Source organism: Vombatus ursinus, unplaced genomic scaffold (genome assembly GCF_900497805.2).
Source record: "Vombatus ursinus unplaced genomic scaffold, bare-nosed wombat genome assembly UNPS02014801.1, whole genome shotgun sequence".
NCBI classification, from domain to species: domain Eukaryota; kingdom Metazoa; phylum Chordata; class Mammalia; order Diprotodontia; family Vombatidae; genus Vombatus; species Vombatus ursinus.
Window position 1 is genome coordinate 580,809 of NW_020954579.1, and position 19,304 is coordinate 600,112.

The window sequence follows — 19,304 nt, forward strand, 5'->3', positions numbered from 1 at the left end:
GCCATAATCTAAAATTACTCCACCTGGCACCTTTTTAAACACAGAAAAATACCCTCAAGGCATCTTTCCACCTACAAGGGGACACCATTTAAAATCAAACAATTTATGGAAACTGATAATTAGGTAAAAAATAGCGTTTTACTAGACATTGGTCTAATTAAGACTGGTGTCTTGCCAACTGGATATAAAAAGGCGAATGACACCAGACGTTGCGTACTTTGACTCTGCGCTCTTCTCTGGGAAAGGGTTGCACATCTATCCTGAAATACCATGTCCTTTCGCCTTTCTAGTGGCCCCCGGCGGATTTGCTCTCGCCCTGGGTCTGTGAGGCTTTCTAGCTGTGGAGCTGGCTTTAGTGCTGGAAATTCATGTGGTGGTGGCTCTGGTGTGGGGAGTAGTTTTTCTAGTACGCTGGTGGGAGCCTCATCTGGAGGGAGCTATTGTGGGAACCTCAGTGGGGGCTTGGGAAGTGGTGTCTGTGCGGGCTTTCTGGGAAATGAAAACGGGCTGCTCTCTGGCAATGAAAAGGTGACCATGCAGAACCTGAATGATCGCTTGGCTTCCTACCTTGAAAACGTGAGAGCTTTGGAGGAAGCAAATGCAGATTTAGAGCTGAAGATAAAAGGATGGTATGAAAAATTTGGCCCTGGCTCCAGCCGGGGACTTGATCATGACTATAGCAGATATTTCCTGATAATTGAAGAGCTCAGAAGTCAGGTAAGAAATCAACATTCCTGTACTTTTCCATTCATTGTGGCAGGTTGTAGAGTGTGGGACTTGGAGTCGAGAGGGATCTGGGTTCCAATCCTGCTTCTAATCACAAACAAATCACTCATTCTCCCAACCTCAGTTTCCTTGTTTGTAAAATGGCAATAATAATAGCAAGATTATTTCTAGGATCAAATGAGAACATACATGTGAAATATTTTGCAAAAGTTAATGCACTGTGTAAATGTCAGCTATTATTATTTTAGGAGTTATTTTTCCCAAGTATAAAAGGAGAAGAGTGTGAGAAGGGCATTATGATATAGAAGGAACCCTGGAATTTGAAATCAGAGGTTGTTGTTGTTTTTGTTCAGTCATGTCCTACTCTTCATGACCCCATTTGGGTTTTTCTTGGCAAAGATACTCGAGTGATTTACCATTTCCTTCTCCAGTTCATTTGATAGATGAGGAAACCGAGGAAAATAAGGTTCATTGACTTGCCCAGGGTCACAGAGCTTGTAAATGTCTAAGGCCGGATTTGAACTCAGGAAGATGAATCTTCCTGACTTCAGACCCAGTAGTCTGTCCACTGCTCCACCTAGTTGCAAGATACCTTGCTAACATTTATCTACTAAGTCTTAGACATTTGGTACAGGGACCCTGCTGCCCCCCCCCCCAACTCCCAATGCTGACAAAATCACAGATCTTTCCTTTGTTTATATATTGTTTGCAGAAATATCCACCAGTTTTGTGCAAAAATGAAAAAAAAAGTTTAACTACTAAAAAGTTATTTCAAAGACCAAGAAAACTAAGAATGGCTTTGACCTCTAGAAAGCGATTTGACTTTTATTTCCTAAGTCTTCAACATATCAAGTCTGTAAATAGATAGTTGATCTACTCAATTATTTCCTAGATCATTTCTGCCACTGCCTACAATGCCAACATTGTCCTGCAAAATGACAATGCCAGACTGACAGCAGATGACTTCAGACTGAAGTAAGTGCAGACACAGAAGGAAATTGGAGGGGAGGAAAGAAACAAGTATTTTTTTAAGTACCTACTATGTGCCAAGCACTGTGCTTTACAAATATGTAATTTGATCCTCACAACAACCATTCGACATAGGTGTTATTATGATCTGTTTCCTCATCAATAAAACGGGGGTAATAATAGCTTTATTATTTCCAGGGTTGTTGTGAGAATCAAATAAGATAATCATTGTAAAGTGCTTAGCACAGTGCCTGGCACATTTTAGTGGTTCAGTTGCGTCTGACTCTTTGTGACCCTGTGGACCAACAGTTCAGGGGTTTTCTTGGCAGAGATACTGGAGTGGTTTACCATTTCCTTCTCCAGTTTTATGTAATCAGAGTTTAAGTGACTTGCCCAGCATACAACTAGTAAATGTCTGAGGTCAAATTTGAACTCTGGTCTTTCTGACTCCAGACCTAGTACTTTATCCACTGCACCACCTAACTGTGAAACTGGCACATAGTAAGTGCTATATAGATGTTAGCTATTATAATCCCCATTTCACAACTGAGAAAACTGAGGCAGGCAAAGGTTAACTGGCTTGCCCAGGCTCACACAGTAAGTAAGTGTCTAAGGCTGGATTTGAATTCAGGTCTCCCTGACTCCAGGGCCAGTGCATTATCTACTGCACCACCTAGCATGTGACTTAAGTTTTTACTCCTCTACATTATCTATGATGAGGGTGTTCTCCTTTGCAAGTTGGCAAAGGAGAATGCTGAAGATGAGATCAGGATGAACTGGGTTTGAATCCAGGCCCTGACAGCTTCTAGCTTTGTGATTAGGGGCAAGTCATTTAACCTCCCTGAGCTTCAATTTCCTTATCTGTAAAATGAGGATAATGATACCTGTCATACCTACATCATAGAGTTGTTGTGAGACCCAAATGAGCTAATGTTTATAAAGAGCTTTGCAGACTTTAAAGCTTTCTACAAATGACAGCTATTACTATTTGGAAAGCAAATTAGATCATCAGGTGAATGAGATTCAAGACTTTTTAAAGAATGATAAATGTCTTCAATCTTTAAAAACTCCATTAGAAATAATCCATATTACACAGTTATGACTCTGGACAAAATATAGCAAATAAACATGAGGGAATGTAATTATGCTGTGAGAAATAATAAACACAAAAAGAAATATGGAAAGTTTCATATGAAGACTAAAGAAAAGGCATAAAATAATAACCACAAAAATTTTAAAGTTGTTGTTGTTGTTCAGTTGTTTTTCAATCATGTCTGACTTTTTGTGACCCCATTTGGGGTTTTCTTGGCAAAGATACTGGAGTGGTTTGCCATTTCCTTCTCCAACTTATTTTATATATGAGGAAACTGAGACAAACAGGGTTAAGTGACTTGCCCAGGGTCACACAGCTAATAAGTGTCTGAGGCATAGTAGACTTTAAAAGGGAATATGAAATATATAGTACATTTAGGCTTATTCTAAAAGTTGACATTCAATAACATGTGGCTGTACTTTTTTTAAGTTTAATACTTTACTAAAGGCCAGGTATAGTAGTACACAGCTACAATTCTAGCTAAGGAAGAGGCTGAGGATAGTGGATCACTTGAGCTGGAGAGTTTGGGCTTCAGTGGGTTTTCAATACAGTGTCCACAACAAAGTTTGGTGACCCTCTGGGAGCTGGGGATACCAAGTTGCCCAAGGAGGGGAAAACTGGTACCAGTCATTAAAAGGACAGATCAAACTCTAGAGCCAATCAGAATGGGTTGGGCATGAGTAGCCCCTGCACTTCTACCCTGGGTGAGGTATGAAGTCTTTAAAAAGTGATTTTTGGGCATTTTATTGAGAATCAATATTATGGAGTATAAAGAGGGCCTTGGAATCAGGAAGACCTGGGTTCAGGTCCTTTCTGACTCTTCTAGCCATGCAACCATAGGTAAATACTTAACCTCTCAAGTACTTAGAAACAATTGTTATTTACCCACACTCTGAACCATCAGAGCCCAAACAATGACCAAATGAGACTTGGACTGGGACCTATCAATGAGAGCCGGAGTGATTTGGGTTTGAGAATATACATTGTAGAAGAAAGATGTTCTGTATTAGTGAAGGGAGTTTCCACACTGGGAGTTCGTCTTTGGGAGGAAGTAGGGTGGACTTGAGTTTTTATTGATTTGAGGAACTCTCAGAGTGGAAATTCCCTCCATCAATACAGATCAAAAATAGTTCTGCCATCTATAGTCTTGGAGATTTGTCTGTGACCCTGAAAGGTTAAATGACTTTCATAGGGTCACACAGCCAGTATGTCTCAAAGGTAGGAATTCCTTGCATCAGTGAAATCCAAGGTCCAACCAAAACACACACACACACACACACACACACACACACACACACACGCCATTATTATATATCTAATAGTTATACTAATAGTAATACATGAATAGGAAGCTGCTTATTGTATTAAAAGTCACTCTGGATTTGGAGTCAGAGGACCTAGGTTTGAACCTCTGATCTTTTACTTAGGGCAAGTCATTTAATTTTTCATTACATATGAGTTGGTGATCTGCAACAGAGTTTTCATACCAGAATTTCCCTACACTGATGAAATCATAACATAAAAGGCCCCTAAAGACCTCAAAACATTTTATTCACAGTACTCTACTATAAGGAAGAAATTATTCAAAAGCAAAAAAAAAAATCTCTATATTACACTCAACACTACCAGAATGTATACCTAGGGATTGGGCAGCTAGGTAGTGTAGTGGAAAGAGTTCCAGGCCTGGAATCAGGAAGACTCATCTTCCTGAGTTCAAATATAGCCTCAGACATTTTCTAGCTGTGTGACCCTGGGCAACACACTTAATCCCATTTGCCTCAGTTTCTTTACCTGTCAAATGAGCTGGAGGAGGAAATATCAAACTACTTCTGTAGCTTTGCCAAGAAAACCCCAAATTGGGTCACAAAGAGTTGGACACAACTGAAAAACAAGTGAACAAAAAAATAATATCTCCAGATCAGGACCAGACCTGTGATTTCAGTGCTATAGGTAACAGACAAAAGGGGAGACTAACTCCTTCTGTCAATTCAGGTCACTTCTGTTCTATGTAACTTAAATTCTTTGAGTTGTCTAGTATGCCCAGAGGTGATATGACTTACTCAGGGGCACAAAGCACATACATATCAGAGGCTGGACCTGAATCCAGGTCTTTCTGGCTCTAAGGCCAGCTCTCTATCCACTATGCTCCATTGCCTCTCTCTTTCTTCCATAGATCAATGTGAATCTCAAACTATCTTTAGGGTTTTCTATACTGAGGAAAGCTCACAAAGTGAGCTTTCACTTCTACAAATTCCAACATGTAAAATATCATGGGGAGCCAATGGTGGGTTTTGCAATCCTCTCTGCCCACCAAACTCTAGTACTTTAATATCCTCTAAGGTATGAAAATGAACAGGCCCTGCACCAGAGCGTGGAGGCTGACATCAACGGGCTCCGAAGGGTGCTGGATGAGCTGACCTTGTGCACAACGGATCTGGAGATCCAGTATGAAACATTCAGTGAAGAGCTAACCTTCCTCAAAAAGAGCCATGAGGAGGTAGGGTGCTCTACATAGACAGTTCTACCCAGTTCTTGATTCTCATCCTCAAGCAAGAAGTTCCTTTGATAGAAATGTATTTCCCCAAGTCATTCAGCGTGAGCATCTTCATCTGTTTCAGGAAATGAAAGTTCTGCAGTGCTCTGCTGGTGGAAACGTGAGAGTGGAGATGGATGCGGCTCCAGGAGCAGACCTCACTGTTCTGCTGAACAACATGAGAGCCGAGTATGAAGATTTAGCTGAGCAGAATCGTAAAGATGCTGAAGCCTGGTTCAATGAAAAGGTATATATCTTTCAGGGAACATGGCAAGTGGTAGTTCTCTTGAAGCAGTCTTATTAATTATGGACAATAAATGACCCTGTTGATTATGTTTCAGAGTGCGTCACTGCAACAGCAAATCTCAAATGACGTCGGTGCGGCCACAGCAGCCCGAAACGAACTTACTGAATTGAAACGCAATCTCCAAACCCTGGAGATTGAACTCCAGTCCATCATGGCCATGGTATGTAAGTGTTGTCATCAAAATGACTTTAATTTCAATGATTTCCTCCATACACCTGTCAACTTCATATTCCAAAAACAGATCTTAACATATGACACACCCCACCTCAACAACCTCATGGCTCTTCATTGCCTCTAGAGATTAGACTTTGTTCTGTTTGGCCCCAAAAGGTCAAACCCAGAGCAATGGGTGGAAGTTTAAAAGAAGCAAATTTAGACTTGATGTCAGGAAAAAACTTTCAAATAATTAGAGCCACCCAAGAGTGGAATGAGCTGCCCTAAGAGACAGTAGGTACTTGGAAGTCTTCAGCCAGAGGCTGGAACATTCCTTGTTTGGCATGTTAGAGTGGGGAGTCCTTTTGTGTATTGGTTGTGCTAGGAGGCTGCTGAGGTCCCTTCTAATGCGCAAATTCTGTGATTCTCACATGCCACCCCCACTCTCTGCTCCTTCAAGTTACTTTGTCTTTCTTGGTATATACTTTCTATTTATGCACATACATGCAGGTTGCATGCCTCCAATTCTATCTATACTCTCCACATGGTTTTGCTATTTAGTCATTTTTTTTTCAGTAATGTCTGACTCTTCATGACCCCATTTGGGGTTTTCTTGGCAAAGATACTGGAGTGGTTTGCCATTTGCTTCTACAACTCATTTTACAGATGAGAAAACTGAGGCAAACAGGGTGCAGTGACTTGCCCAGGGTCACACAGTTGGTAAGAGTCTGAGGCTGGATTTGAACTCATGAAGAGGAGTCTTCCTGACTCCAGGCTGAGCACTCTATCCACTGCACCTTGTATGCCCAGTGCCTAGTACCACTTCTGGCACAAAGTAGCACTTAATACAAATTCATTGGATTGAAAGAGTATAACTAGGTCCCAATCAGTGTGGATAATGAATCCCCTGAAGTGAATGATGTAGCTTATTTACATTGGGTTGAAACCAAGTGTCATCTTTTGATTAATGAAAATTCAAATATACATAACCACTCATTATTCATGCTAATACTTGTATATTTAAAACTGATCACAAACACCATTATATTTGCATCCTCAAAGCCACAAAGGAAAATAAATAATGAAAAGGAAGTAGAAAATTTTAATTTAGAAAGTTTTTAAACAAAGAAAAAATATTTAAAATCTTACCAGGATTTCTGATGGAAATGAAAACATTTAGTCTTCCTATATTAAACAAATAGTTATCATTTGAAGATACAGGAGAAAATCTAAAACCTGTTGTTTCCATTTTGCACATTTAGCATGTTATTTTATTTATTTTCATTTCAGAAACATTCTTATGAGTGCTCCCTGGCAGAGACAGAAGGAAACTACTGTCTTCAACTCTCCCAGATCCAGGACCAGATTGGGGCCCTGGAGAATCAATTGCGACAGATCCGCACCGAAACTGAAAGCCAGAAGGTGGAATATGAGCAGCTCTTAGATATGAAGATCTACCTAGAAAAAGAAATCGAAACCTACTGCTGCTTGATCGATGGAGAAGAAGGGTAAAGAAGACTTAGGGATAGAAGATAGGGACTGGGTCTGGAGACTTCAGTGAGGGAAATTCCCCTTATCAATGCAGATTGCCAACTTTCTGGGTGACTTCTAATCTTAAAGAAAGTTGCCTAAGGCTCTGAAAATTTAAATTATTTGCAGGTCCCACAACCTGTGAGTATCTGAGGTAGTTCTTTCTAGCATCAGCACCTACAACATGCTCTCTCTGAAGAAGGCTTATTAGGTAGCAACAGGACTTGTTTAAAAAAAAATAAAATAAGTCCTGATCAAATTGCACGTTTGTTTTGTTCTGGACCTGTGTTCTCAGAGCTGGAGGGAACTCCTTGTATAGAAAGCATCTCCACTTAGGCGAAGTAATTTAACTTATCCATAACTAAATAATCTAAGAGAATAAGTACCCTGGGAGGCTTTGAGATGTTAAGCTATTCACTTGTGGTTACATAGCTGGGATGTGTCAGAAGCAGGCTGAAGCCCAGGTCTTCCTGACTCCAGGACTGGCTAGAGCCTCTATTCCATATTGTCTTATCCCGATCAAAAGATGATGCCAATGTAGATAGTTGGCCTTTACATATAATGTACTACAACTTACAAAATGTTTTACTTATTCGATCCTCACAAGAAAGCTGTGAGGTAGGTAGTGCAGGTATCAATTACATATGAGAAAACAAAGGCAGAGAGGTTATGTGACTTTCTGAGAGTCGTGTAGCCAGGATTTGAACCCAGGTCTTGTAATTCCAAATCCAAATCTAGTAATCCTTCCAGGATATCATATCATATCATATCTATCTAGCTATCTAGCTATCTATCTGTATATAAGCTATTCACATTTGTGTAAATATAAATGTTTTCATATATACATTATATATAAATATTTATGTATGTAAATACTTACATATTTGCATATATAATCTATATGTGTAAATATACATGAATATACAGACACAAATAATTTGTGTTTATATATAAATATAATCTATTATATATGTACATATGCAGAATATAACCAGGATTTGAACCCAGGTCTTTTAATTCCAATTCTAAATCTAGCAGTCCTTCCATGATACCATATGTATCAGCTATTTATATTTGTGTAAACATAAATGTTTTCATATATATAAATATTCATATATGTAAATGCTTACATATTTGCACATATAATCTATACGTACATTTTGCATATATATGTATATACATATTTGCATACATTATGTGTAAATATATGTGAATATAAAAATACAAATACATATTTGTTTATATATAACATATAATCTATTATATATGTATGTATGCAGAATGTCTCAAAATTCTTAGTGTAGTTTTAAGTTTAAAGAGCTTAACACTGCTCTAAGATTTTTGCAACAAATATATATGAGTGTATACTAAGAACTTATTAAAAGCTGCTATCACATCTAAGAAAAATAAAAGCAGGTAGCAGAATCAAATTTCCTTGATATATTAGTTTTTATGCATTTTGAAGATATTCAAATACAGATGTAAAAAAGTTAAACTACCCTAATCACAAGGAAGATTTTTTAAAATGTTCTGCTGTGTATTGCATTTTTATGTCAAATTCCATATTCTATTGCTATTTTATTAGTTTCTTAACCTACCTACTCTTTTTGGTAGGTCATTATTATTTCCACTTAAAATATAGGTAATGAGAGGGATTCCATAAGTTATTCATGGGGTCCCAGTTGGCCAATGGACTCCTTAAAGGCTTAAGTCTTTTAGGAAGCCTCCCAAGCCTCCCTAATTAGCCCACGGTGTTCTCTCTTTCCTCTAACATCTGTGTCTCTCTTCATTCACTTGGCAAACTCCTTGTTATATTGTTAACTACCTTGTATTAAGTTTGCAAGATCCCCAACTTAGAGCCCGAAGAACCTCAGATGTCTTATCATATAGAGTCGGAGATTAAGCTTCAGAGAATTAGTCAAACATCAGTGAGCATTTATTAAGAGCTTGGCATATGCTAAGCACTGTATGAAGCTCCTGGGATTCAAAGAAAGACAAAAGCAGTGCCTGACTTCAAGGAATTTACATTCTGATGAGGAAGACAAAATGCAAATAAATAGGTACATAAAACTCATACAAAGCAGAAGGAAAGTAATCTTAGATGAGAAGGCTCCAGCAGCTAAAGGGGGCTGGAGGAGGGGCTAGGAAAAACCTATAGAAGATGGCATTTGAACTATCTTGAAGGCAGTCAGGAAGTGACTTGGCCAAGTGGCTTATACAGCTTGTAAGTTACCACCAGAGCTGGGATAAGAACCCAAGTCCTAGAACTACAAATCCATAGCTGTTTCTGCTATGCTAACAATGCTCCCCTATTGTAGTCTTTTTATGTATATGTCTTGCCTTCCCAAACAGATTATAGTTTCCTAGAGAATCGGTATTGTGTCTTACACTTTTTTATTCTCCCATAGTGCCTGGTACACCACCTTGCATATAGTAGTATGCACTCAACAAATATTTTAATAAGTTTTATTGATATATTGTGTTCTTGCATCATAGTCATTTCCAGGTGAGCCCTCAGCACTTTCTCATTGAACCCTCTTCCCTAACTAAGAGATGCTCTTAAGTAAAGATGACTTATTTAGAGACCATACTTGACAATACATATAACATTCTGCCCACATAATTCCCCATTCTCTGCCAAGAGGAAGGAACTATGCTTTAAACAATTTTTTTGACTGATTGATCAAAATGAGGGAATTAGAACTTTGTAGTGCTGAGCCATTGCTCCACCCAATGAGGCATGAGCTCTAGTTCTAATACCATAGTGATTTCTGAGTATAAACATTCTTGTCAGAAAAGATCTTGTGTTATTCAATTTACCTGTTCAAAGGTGGATCAAATCCCCCACAAAAGTGACTAGCAGGAAAAGTCCTAATAAAATTTATATAGACTGCTTACTTGCAAGGTTTGTTTCTGGTTTGTGTTCCCTAACACAAGAAATAAAGAGCATGGGCTTCTTTCCTTCACAGATCCTGCAAAACTGCATGTCTGAAATCAAAAGGTTATGGAACAACAAAGTCAGAAAATCAAGTCAAAGGTATTTAAGTTTTCTTTAGGAATAACTATGTGTTCAAAGTTAAGGTGGATCTCATCAAAGTATTTGTCAAAATAAATGATTTGTATTTTCAGGAAACAGTATTTTTTCCTCCAGTAAATTTATCTTTATAATGAAGTATGGATGGTCATTATTATAGGTCTGGCTATTTGTCATCTATTTAGGGGCATTTGGTTAGAGCAAATTTGACCAAATCCTAAAGATACTAAAACAGCATCTCACATAAAAGTCTTATTAACCTAGGACTTTGTCATTTTCCAAGTTTGATATAAATGTCTTTGCCAAAGTTTGATATAAACATCATTTTAGCACAAACCATAGGATTAGGGGAACAAGGTGAGATGCCAAAGAAGTTATCTTTCTTTGTTTCAAATCCATATCACCTAAGGTCCATCTTTGACAGAGCACTAATGCTATTTAATCCTGCAAGTGCCATAATCAGAGAGGCTGAGCGATTGAACTGTAGGGACAGGGAGGCAGGCAGATTTTTAATAGACTTTCAATAGCCCTAATCTCAGTTTGCCTACAAGCAATGGTTTTGTAGTATTTTTTAGTCAGAGAGATCCAGAACACCCAACTGGGGTTTGTTAAAAGCTAGCCCATTAACAACAATGACAATAAATATTTATATAACACTTTAAGGTTTGCAAGGCACTTTATAAAGATTATTTCATTTGATCCTCACAACAGTCCTATGAAGTTGTCCCCATGTGGTTAAGTGACTTGCTCAGGATTGCACAGCTATATCATATTGAAGCCCATAGATCTTTTTTAGACCAACTGTTGTCTAACCATGCCTCCCTTATCTTGTGCTTTTTTAAGCTGACTTTGTTGAATTCAAATATAAGACATTACATTTCTATTATGTTATGATTATAGAGCCATTTGTCCTGGAAGGAAGAAAAACAAAAGAACCAAGTGAGACTTCCCACTGCAGAGTAGTACAGCTGCAGGGATCTGGTACTCCTGGGTGGTTTTCTCCATGTGTTGTACTTGTCCCCAGGGAAGACTTTTGTGGCAGGTTGTAATGTGGTCTGCCTGATATCACGGACGCAGTGAACACCAAAGGGCAGGAATCCAATCCACAATCCACAAGCACTTATTAAACATCTGCTATGTGCCAGGCACTGTGCTGTGTGCTGGGAATACAAAGACAGAAATAAAATATCCCTGACCCCAAGAAACTTATATTCTATTGAGGGAAAACAACATGGACACATATAAATAGAGTCAAGGGCTGGAGGGAAAACTAACATGCCAGATGACAGTAAGGATTAAAAAAAAAAAAACCACTGTACTCAATCTAACAAGATGAAATGCAGCGGGTACAAATGTAATGTTTTACTTTTGGATTCAACAAAGTAAGTCTAAAAAGCATAAGATAAGGGAGGTATGGTTAGACAATAGTTGGTCTAAAAAAGATCTGTGGATTTCAATGGACTGCAATCTCAGAGTCAGTCAATAGCACAATGTGGTGACCAAAAGAGCTAATTTGATCTTATGGCACATTAAAAGAAGCACAATTTTCAGGAATAAGGATGCAATCCTCCTTCTGGTCTCTGCTCAGACCACTTCTTTGTTCAGTTCTGAGCACCATAAGTTAGAAAAGAGATTGATAATTTAGAGAGATTGCAGAAAAAGGTAAACAAGTTGGTAAATGACCTTGAGTCCATGGCCACATAAAAAGTAGTTGAAGGGAGATCATAACTCTGTGTCCCAAGGGCCTTGACAACACCTTTTGAATCTTTCTGCATTAGTTCAGATGTTCACACATGGGAGGTCACAAGACCCTTGCAGTAAGAGGTTGTGGGACTCTGGCACTTTATTCTGCACTTTTAAACATCTACTAATAAAAATGAAACTGTCAATGTATAAAAGTCAGTCCTGCATCTAAATAAGCATCAATTTAAATCAATGTATTTTTACATATGACAAAAGATACCCTATCCCAAATTATATCCAGGGTCAGATACAAAACTAGGACTGCCTGTCATACCCACCCCCACCCCCCATGATCTGGTGGTCTCATTGGAACATGAGCTACATGAGAACTAATGCCGTATTTGGTTCATTTCTAGACTCAGCACAAAGCACTGTGGTCACAACAGTTGTTCAGGAAAGAGATCCAAATGGTCCAGTCCTTTCTGTGAAGGTCCACTCGGTGGAAGAAAAGTCCTCTAAGATAAGCAACATTGCACTGGAACAGAGGGTGCCTTCTAAAGCACCATAAGGCTGACAGGTCAATGAAAAGCTTCCCTCTGCAAAATTTCATAGGTGAAATAACATACCTCTGGCAGCACTCTGAGACCAGAAGTTACAGAGTAGATGGCAGTCTTCATTGGTAGAAGTTTCTCTGCAGGAGCTTCCCTATATCAGTGAAATCACCAATCTGGTCAACCAAAAACAAAATTAAAAACAAACAAAAGTTACACAAGGAAATTGTTTGTGCTCCTGAAAAATGTTTCCAGAAATGTCTCTCTGTTCTTCCTTTGTACTTGTTCTTGGTATATAGACTTTTTTTTTTTAGAGTAATAAAAACTTTACTCCTTCTATGCTTTGATTTCAATAAATATTCATCTGTTGCAAGTCACTTTTTGTGATGCTGGCTATTTTAAATCCCCTTACCCTACTACCCCCCCCAAAAAAATCTCAATAGATCCATACCAAGGATATAATAGAAAATAAATGTGGGACCTCAGCTCTCAAACTCTTCTTAATTCCATGTCATTAGTATCATTCATATTATTGGAAAGACTAACATATATTTCAATATCTCATCAGAGACTTAGCACTAAAAATAGTGAATGATCACTCACAAATGGCTGCCTTTCTCTAGCACCTATGATGGTAGTAATTGAGCCCAGTTCTTGGAACTATTTACTCATCATTTAAATAAAACCAGAGTATTGAACTATAAATGAATATTCTTAGGATCATGGGTCCATTGGGTGGGAGAGACCTTAGATATCATCTAGAAATTTAACCCCCCTCTTTTATGGATGAAGAAATGGAGGGTGAAGGCAATCCAGTGACTTGTCCAAGATCAGTCAATCAATAATTGTCAGAGACAGAATTCAAATTCAAGTCTGGAACTCTCAGAGCCCTCTACTCTGTTAATTTTGCCATTCTGCCTACTTCATGATCATGCTTATGGAAAGTTGATACAATTTATGATCCCAACAATTCCATTGGCCAATCCAAAACTATCTCCAACCGTACTGATGATTTGGCAAAGTCATATCCTTTATGTCATACACACATCACTTACAAAGACTTCAATTAAATGGCAATTACTTATTTACCCTGGACTAATTAAGGTGAATCATGGCACATGGAAGCCAAAATGAAAATATGTTGATTCCAACAAAGACCTTCTTCCACAACCTTCACCCTTTGCTCCTTTATTTAAACTTTGTTAATATCCTATCCACCCTCCAAAGCCTAATATATGTGACAACTCTTTGATAAAGCCTTCCCTGGTAAATTCTAACTAGAAGTCATCTGCCATTTTCTGTGAGAGGTCTCCTCACCATGAAAAAAGAAGGCTTTGGTCAATGTCATAACATATGGACATCTCTGAGGGCTGCTATTACCCCTTCTAGACCTTAAGCACCTGAAGAGGAGGGGCAGTGCTTTATTCCTCTTATATCTCCACCCTGTGTCTTGCCCATGGTAGGTGTTTCAAAAATGTGTAGGAGTTAATTACTAGTTTATTTATTGCAAGTAACAAAATAACATTAGAGAATTAAAAATATGAAGACTATTACTTCCTGATCATAGATTTAGGCCCATGCCTTTCTCAAGAATAAAAATCAATAAATAGAAAATTCAGTATCAATAAGTTATTTTAAGTCCTAATCAAGTCAGCCAGAGGACTCTGGCCCCAAAGAGAAAGGTTGTGTGGTCTAGTGAAAAGAGCATTGGACTTGGAATCAGGAAGGTTGGATTCAATTCTAGGCTTTCTGATGTTTACTACTAGACACATGGCCAACTAGCTACCTGCATTTCAAAAGAGCACTGTAGTGCCCAAGGGCAGCTGGGTAGTGAAGTGAACAGAGTGCTAGGCTCCAGTTCAAATCTAGCCTCAGACAGTTACTAGCTGTATGAACCTGGACAAGTCACTTAACTATGTTTGCCTCAGTTTCCTCATCTGTCAAATGACCTGGAGAAGGAAATGGAAAACCATTCCAGTGCCTTTGCCAAGAAAACCCCAAATGGGGTCACACAGAGTTGTACACAATTGAGCAGCAACAACAACAGTGCCCAAGTGAAAAAAATGTACCATGTGAGCCTTCTCACACTTCCCAGCTCAATAAAGTTTCTGTGATCTGTAGAAGGGTCCTATGGGAGTTTTTGGACCCAAGCTATCTAAGAATGAACCTCAGATTTTTGAAAGACAGAATGACATATATGTGACAGATGAGTATCCTTCCTCTATGCTCAGTATTAGTCAGATCTTCTTGACAATATTATTCAGGATTTGAAATCCTGGTTTCCTTCAAAGCTCAATCCATATGCCAATTCCTATGGGAAACCTTTCCTGATACTAACTAGTTGTTAGTGCCTTCTCCCTGTCCAATTAACTGGCATTTATTTATCTATTTACTTATTTGTATCTCCCTCCCCCACCCACTGTAGGATATAAGATGCTTGAGGGCAACTGAGTATTGATTTGTCTTTATATCTTTATGTCTTCAACACTTAGCACCGAAGTGCTTTGGACCTAGCAGACACTTGTTGGGTTGTATGGGATGGGATAGGATGGGACTAGACTGGATTGGAATGAAATGGACTGGATTAGACCGGACTGGATGAGATGAGATTGGGTTGTTTTCAGCATATGAAGAACTGGTTGGTTGGTTGTTGTCCTTTGTTCTCGAAGAAGACCAAAATGACATCACTATGCTAGCTAGATTCAAGTTACAGTGTGTCCAGCTGTGGCTGACCAGACCAATATGAGCTTGAAATATTCTAACAATTAACACCAAGAAATACAGGTGGTAAATAATTGGGCAGAAATAATCCATGTGAACATTTGAGGTAGATTCTCTAAATTTCGCATCTCACGTTTCTTTTGAGCTACTTCAATTCTGCTTTGCTCATAGAGCACAGCGCCTTCCCTGATGTGGGCACAACATGCTGAGCGGTCCTGTGCCAGTATCTCTCATGTTACACAATCAATTACAAAGTTCTTAAGAGAGGCATTGAGAATATCCTTGCACCACTTCTTCTGACCACCATATGAACATTTGCCCTGTGTAAGTTCTCCATAAAAGTCTTTTTGGCAAGCGTATATTTTGCATTCGAACAATGTGGCCCGCCCATCAGAGTTGCACTCTCTGAAGCAGAGCTTGAATGCTTGGCAACTTAGTTTCAGAAAGGACCTCAGTGTCTGGTATCTTATCCTGCCAGGTGATCTTCAGAATCTTCCTAAGACAATTCAAATGGAAGGAATTCAGTTTCCTGGCATGGCATTGGTATACTGTCCAAGTTTCACAAGCAAACAACAATGAAGTCAGTACAATGGCTCTGTAGACTTTCAGCTTGGTAGTCAGTTTAATACCTCTTTGCTCCCACACTTTCTTTCATAACCTCCTAAACACTGGCTTGCTCTGGCAATGCATGTGTCTACCTCATTATCAATGTGTACATCCCTGGAAAGTATACTGTCAAGGTAAGTGAACTTATCCACAGCATTCAAAACTTCTCCATTTGCTGTATGTAACCAATGGTTCCACATGTGGATGATGTCATGTCGGCAATGGAACACCAGTATATCTTGGTGTTAATTATTAGATCAAAATTAGCACAAGCAGCAGAGAATCGATCCATACTTTATTGCATCTCAACTTCAGAGGCTGCATTGAGTGTACAATCATCTGCAAACAAAACCATGCACCAACACTCCCTCCACTTTGGTCTTAGTCTGTAGCCTTTTCAAATGGAAGAATTTACCATCAATGTAGTAGCTGACCTTGATACCATGTTTGTCCTCATTTAAGGTGTTTGACAACATGGCTGAAAACGTTATGCTAAAAAGCATGGGAGCAAGCTCACAGCCTTATTTCACTCCATTGGTTACTGGGAAAGCACAAGAGCATTGTCCTTTATCCAGAATCTGGGCAAGCATGCCATCATGAAATAGATGTACAATGCTGATGAACTCCTCAGGGCAACCAAATATTGACATAATTTTTCCATAAGCCTTCATGACTGACAGTATCCAAGGGCACAACCAGAAATAGTGAGTGGAGATTCCATTGAGGAAAATTTCAACTCAACATCTTAACTCTTTGATGTGACTGAGAGGTGAATTGGGGTAAAGAATTCAAGAAAACACCAAAGTTTTGAACATAGGAACACAGACAGACCATAGTGCTATTGGCAGCAAGAGGGAAGAAGAGATAAGCATCTGTGCTGAATAGTTTAAGGAGTCATCTGCCTAAAGGCAAGGGCTCAAATCAGATGAGATCTCAAGATCCCTTCCTATTCAATGATTCTGTGATTCTCAACGGGATTAATTTGTCCTAGATCATCAAAATCACTAGAGCATACAAGAAAAGTGATGAGGGCCAGCTTTCCCAAGTTCCATATGATAGATGAGACTGGTCCCCCTCCATTTGCCCTGCTACTTCATATAAGACTCAAATGGATCTGGGATCTCACCCATGTCATTACTCTCTCTGCCAGTTCAATTTCCCACATCCATATGAACTTCCATGTTTAACCTAGTGATGGTTTGCTGACACGTATTCTATTTTCAAAGAGAGGGAGCTTATGCAAATTTTAGAATATGACAAAAATAGCAAGTGCCTCTAACCATTCATACCCAAAAGGACAGTTTCCAGCAAAGGGTGGTAGAGTAAAAAGAACAGTGACTCTGGAGGGACTCTGGAGTCAGAAACCTAGGTTCAAATCCTACTCTTACCATTTACCACCCATCTGATGTTGGCTAAGTCACACGTTCTCTGTGTCTTTGTTTCCTCATCTATAAAATGAGGGGATTGGATTAGATGGCCCTTGAAAGTTCCTTATAAGTCAATAGCCATGATTTTAAAGGCATAAACTTTTAGGAAAGGGAGTGGTCTGCTTACCATGAAATAATGAAGGATCTTGCTAAAAGTCAGAAGATAATGAAACCATATTTGAGATAGTTGTGAACATATGCCTATTTCTATATATATTACAAATTTGCCTGATTTTGAGGCTGAGATTCTACTTCTTCAGGAAATAGAAGGGGAATTTACATCCAGTGCTTAACTAATCTAAGATTCCAACTCCCCACCCAAATTAAGTGGCAACCATGCAAAGGAAGATGTAGTACTTGCTATTAAGGATACCTCTAAATTTGCAGGATCAGGTATTCACATAAAATCTTTTCTTGTTGTTTAGTCATTTCAAATGTGTTCAACTCTTCATGATGCCATTTGGGGTTTTCTTGGCAAATAATGGCAAAAAAAGGAGTGGTTTGCCATTTCTTTCTTCAGCCCATTTTATAGATAAGGAAACTGAGGTAAATAGGGTTAAGTGACTTGTCCAGGGTCACACAGAGAGTAAATGTCTAAGGCCATATTTGAACTCAGGAAAATGAGTCTTCCTGACTTCAGGCCAGTGCTCTACCCACTGTACCATCTAGCTGCCCAAATCCTTTCTTATTCCTATCAAATGACAATTATGGGTTTGCTTTTCATTATCAATATGGTTAAAACAAGGCATGAATAGGAACCAACAGGATACATCACCCATAGCAACCACATTTTAAGTTGATGCCCTTTGAGAAACCAACAAAAAGACACCACCAGAGGAACTTGGGATGAACAAAATCCATTTAACTAAGACTTCTATGGAGAAGTGATTGGCCTTTCAGGTGTTCAGTTTTTTCATCTATAAAATGATGGGGTTGGAGAAGATTATCTCTTAGCTCTCTTCCAATTCTAAAAATTCCATTTGATATATTGAGTTGAGAGGAAACAATGGGAAAGTTGATATTTACCATGTGCTGTGCAGCAGATACAAACCCATCCATTTGGGATTTCATTCCCCAAGAGGTTGGTACCCGGATGTAGAGGATTTCCATGACTAAGTACTACTGCACAAGACTCTAGGGAAATGAAGTCCTAGTCTTCTGGGTTTGCATAATCTATACAGCACACTGAGAAAGGTAGGCTTGCCATACAAGACCCTGAATGTCTATCTTAACTGTAAAATAGAGGGAAAGGAATCCTGAGTTATCAAAAAAAAAAAAAAAGCAAATCAGACATGGTCAAAGACCATAGGAGAAATACAAACATTGTCATGTATAAGATAGATTAGACTTGTTCAGTTTTGCCCTACAGACAAGGTCTGATAGCTAAGGGTGGAAGTTAGGGAAAGATTTAAACTTGATACAAAGAAAGCCTTTCTTAGAATTTCAGATATCCAAAGGTGTCTGAAAGTGAAATGAGTTGTCTTGAAAGGTCATCGGTTTCCCTTCTCTAGAGATCACAAAGCAGGAGTTGAAAGTTATTGGAGATATTTTCAAGGTCATTTCTATTCCATCAGATGTCAGGCTGAAGTTCCATCTAGCTCTGAGTTTCTTCGATTCTATGAGACCATGAAGCCAAATTTTCATTCTGCCCTTGGAATGATGACTTTAAGCTTCCAAAAATCATAAGAGAGGAATTACTCATCCAAAATTAAAAGTATAATAATAATCTGCAATGCTCCACCCAAAACCATTTTGGAGATAACAACCAACCTAGGGGCAACCACCCACCTATGGAAATAGACCCAACAAAGTTATTTACTAATTATGAAAACAAAAAAGCATCTAATTAGGTTAACTTGCTGAATAGGCAAGCAGTGTTTTACTCTTGGTAGGCATAATTCAGGCAGAAACACCCTAAGGAATTGGCTATAAAAAAGGCAAACCAAATAATTTCAAACACCAACACTCTAT

At 38.7% G+C, this 19,304-nt stretch overlaps 1 protein-coding gene across 1 annotated transcript; it reads left to right on the forward strand.

Annotated features, from left to right (window-relative positions):
- Positions 1 to 230: 230 nt before the first annotated feature.
- LOC114050803 (keratin, type I cytoskeletal 26-like) lies at positions 231 to 12,886 on the forward strand. The gene is made up of 8 exons (XM_027872732.1): positions 231 to 717; positions 1,619 to 1,701; positions 5,129 to 5,285; positions 5,407 to 5,568; positions 5,663 to 5,788; positions 7,072 to 7,289; positions 10,281 to 10,348; positions 12,445 to 12,886. Exons 1-8 carry the CDS (start codon positions 271 to 273, stop codon positions 12,594 to 12,596), a joined length of 1,413 nt encoding a protein of 470 aa, XP_027728533.1. The 5' UTR covers positions 231 to 270; the 3' UTR covers positions 12,597 to 12,886.
- Positions 12,887 to 19,304: the final 6,418 nt, after the last annotated feature.

Coding starts and splice junctions, on each gene's coding strand:
- LOC114050803 (XM_027872732.1), top strand. CDS start 271: ATGTCCTTTCGCCTTTCTAGTGGCCCCCGGCGGATTTGCTCTCGCCCT. Junction 1,702..5,128: donor GCAGATGACTTCAGACTGAA/GTAAGTGCAGAC, acceptor ATATCCTCTAAG/GTATGAAAATGAACAGGCCC. Junction 7,290..10,280: donor TTGATCGATGGAGAAGAAGG/GTAAAGAAGACT, acceptor TTTCCTTCACAG/ATCCTGCAAAACTGCATGTC.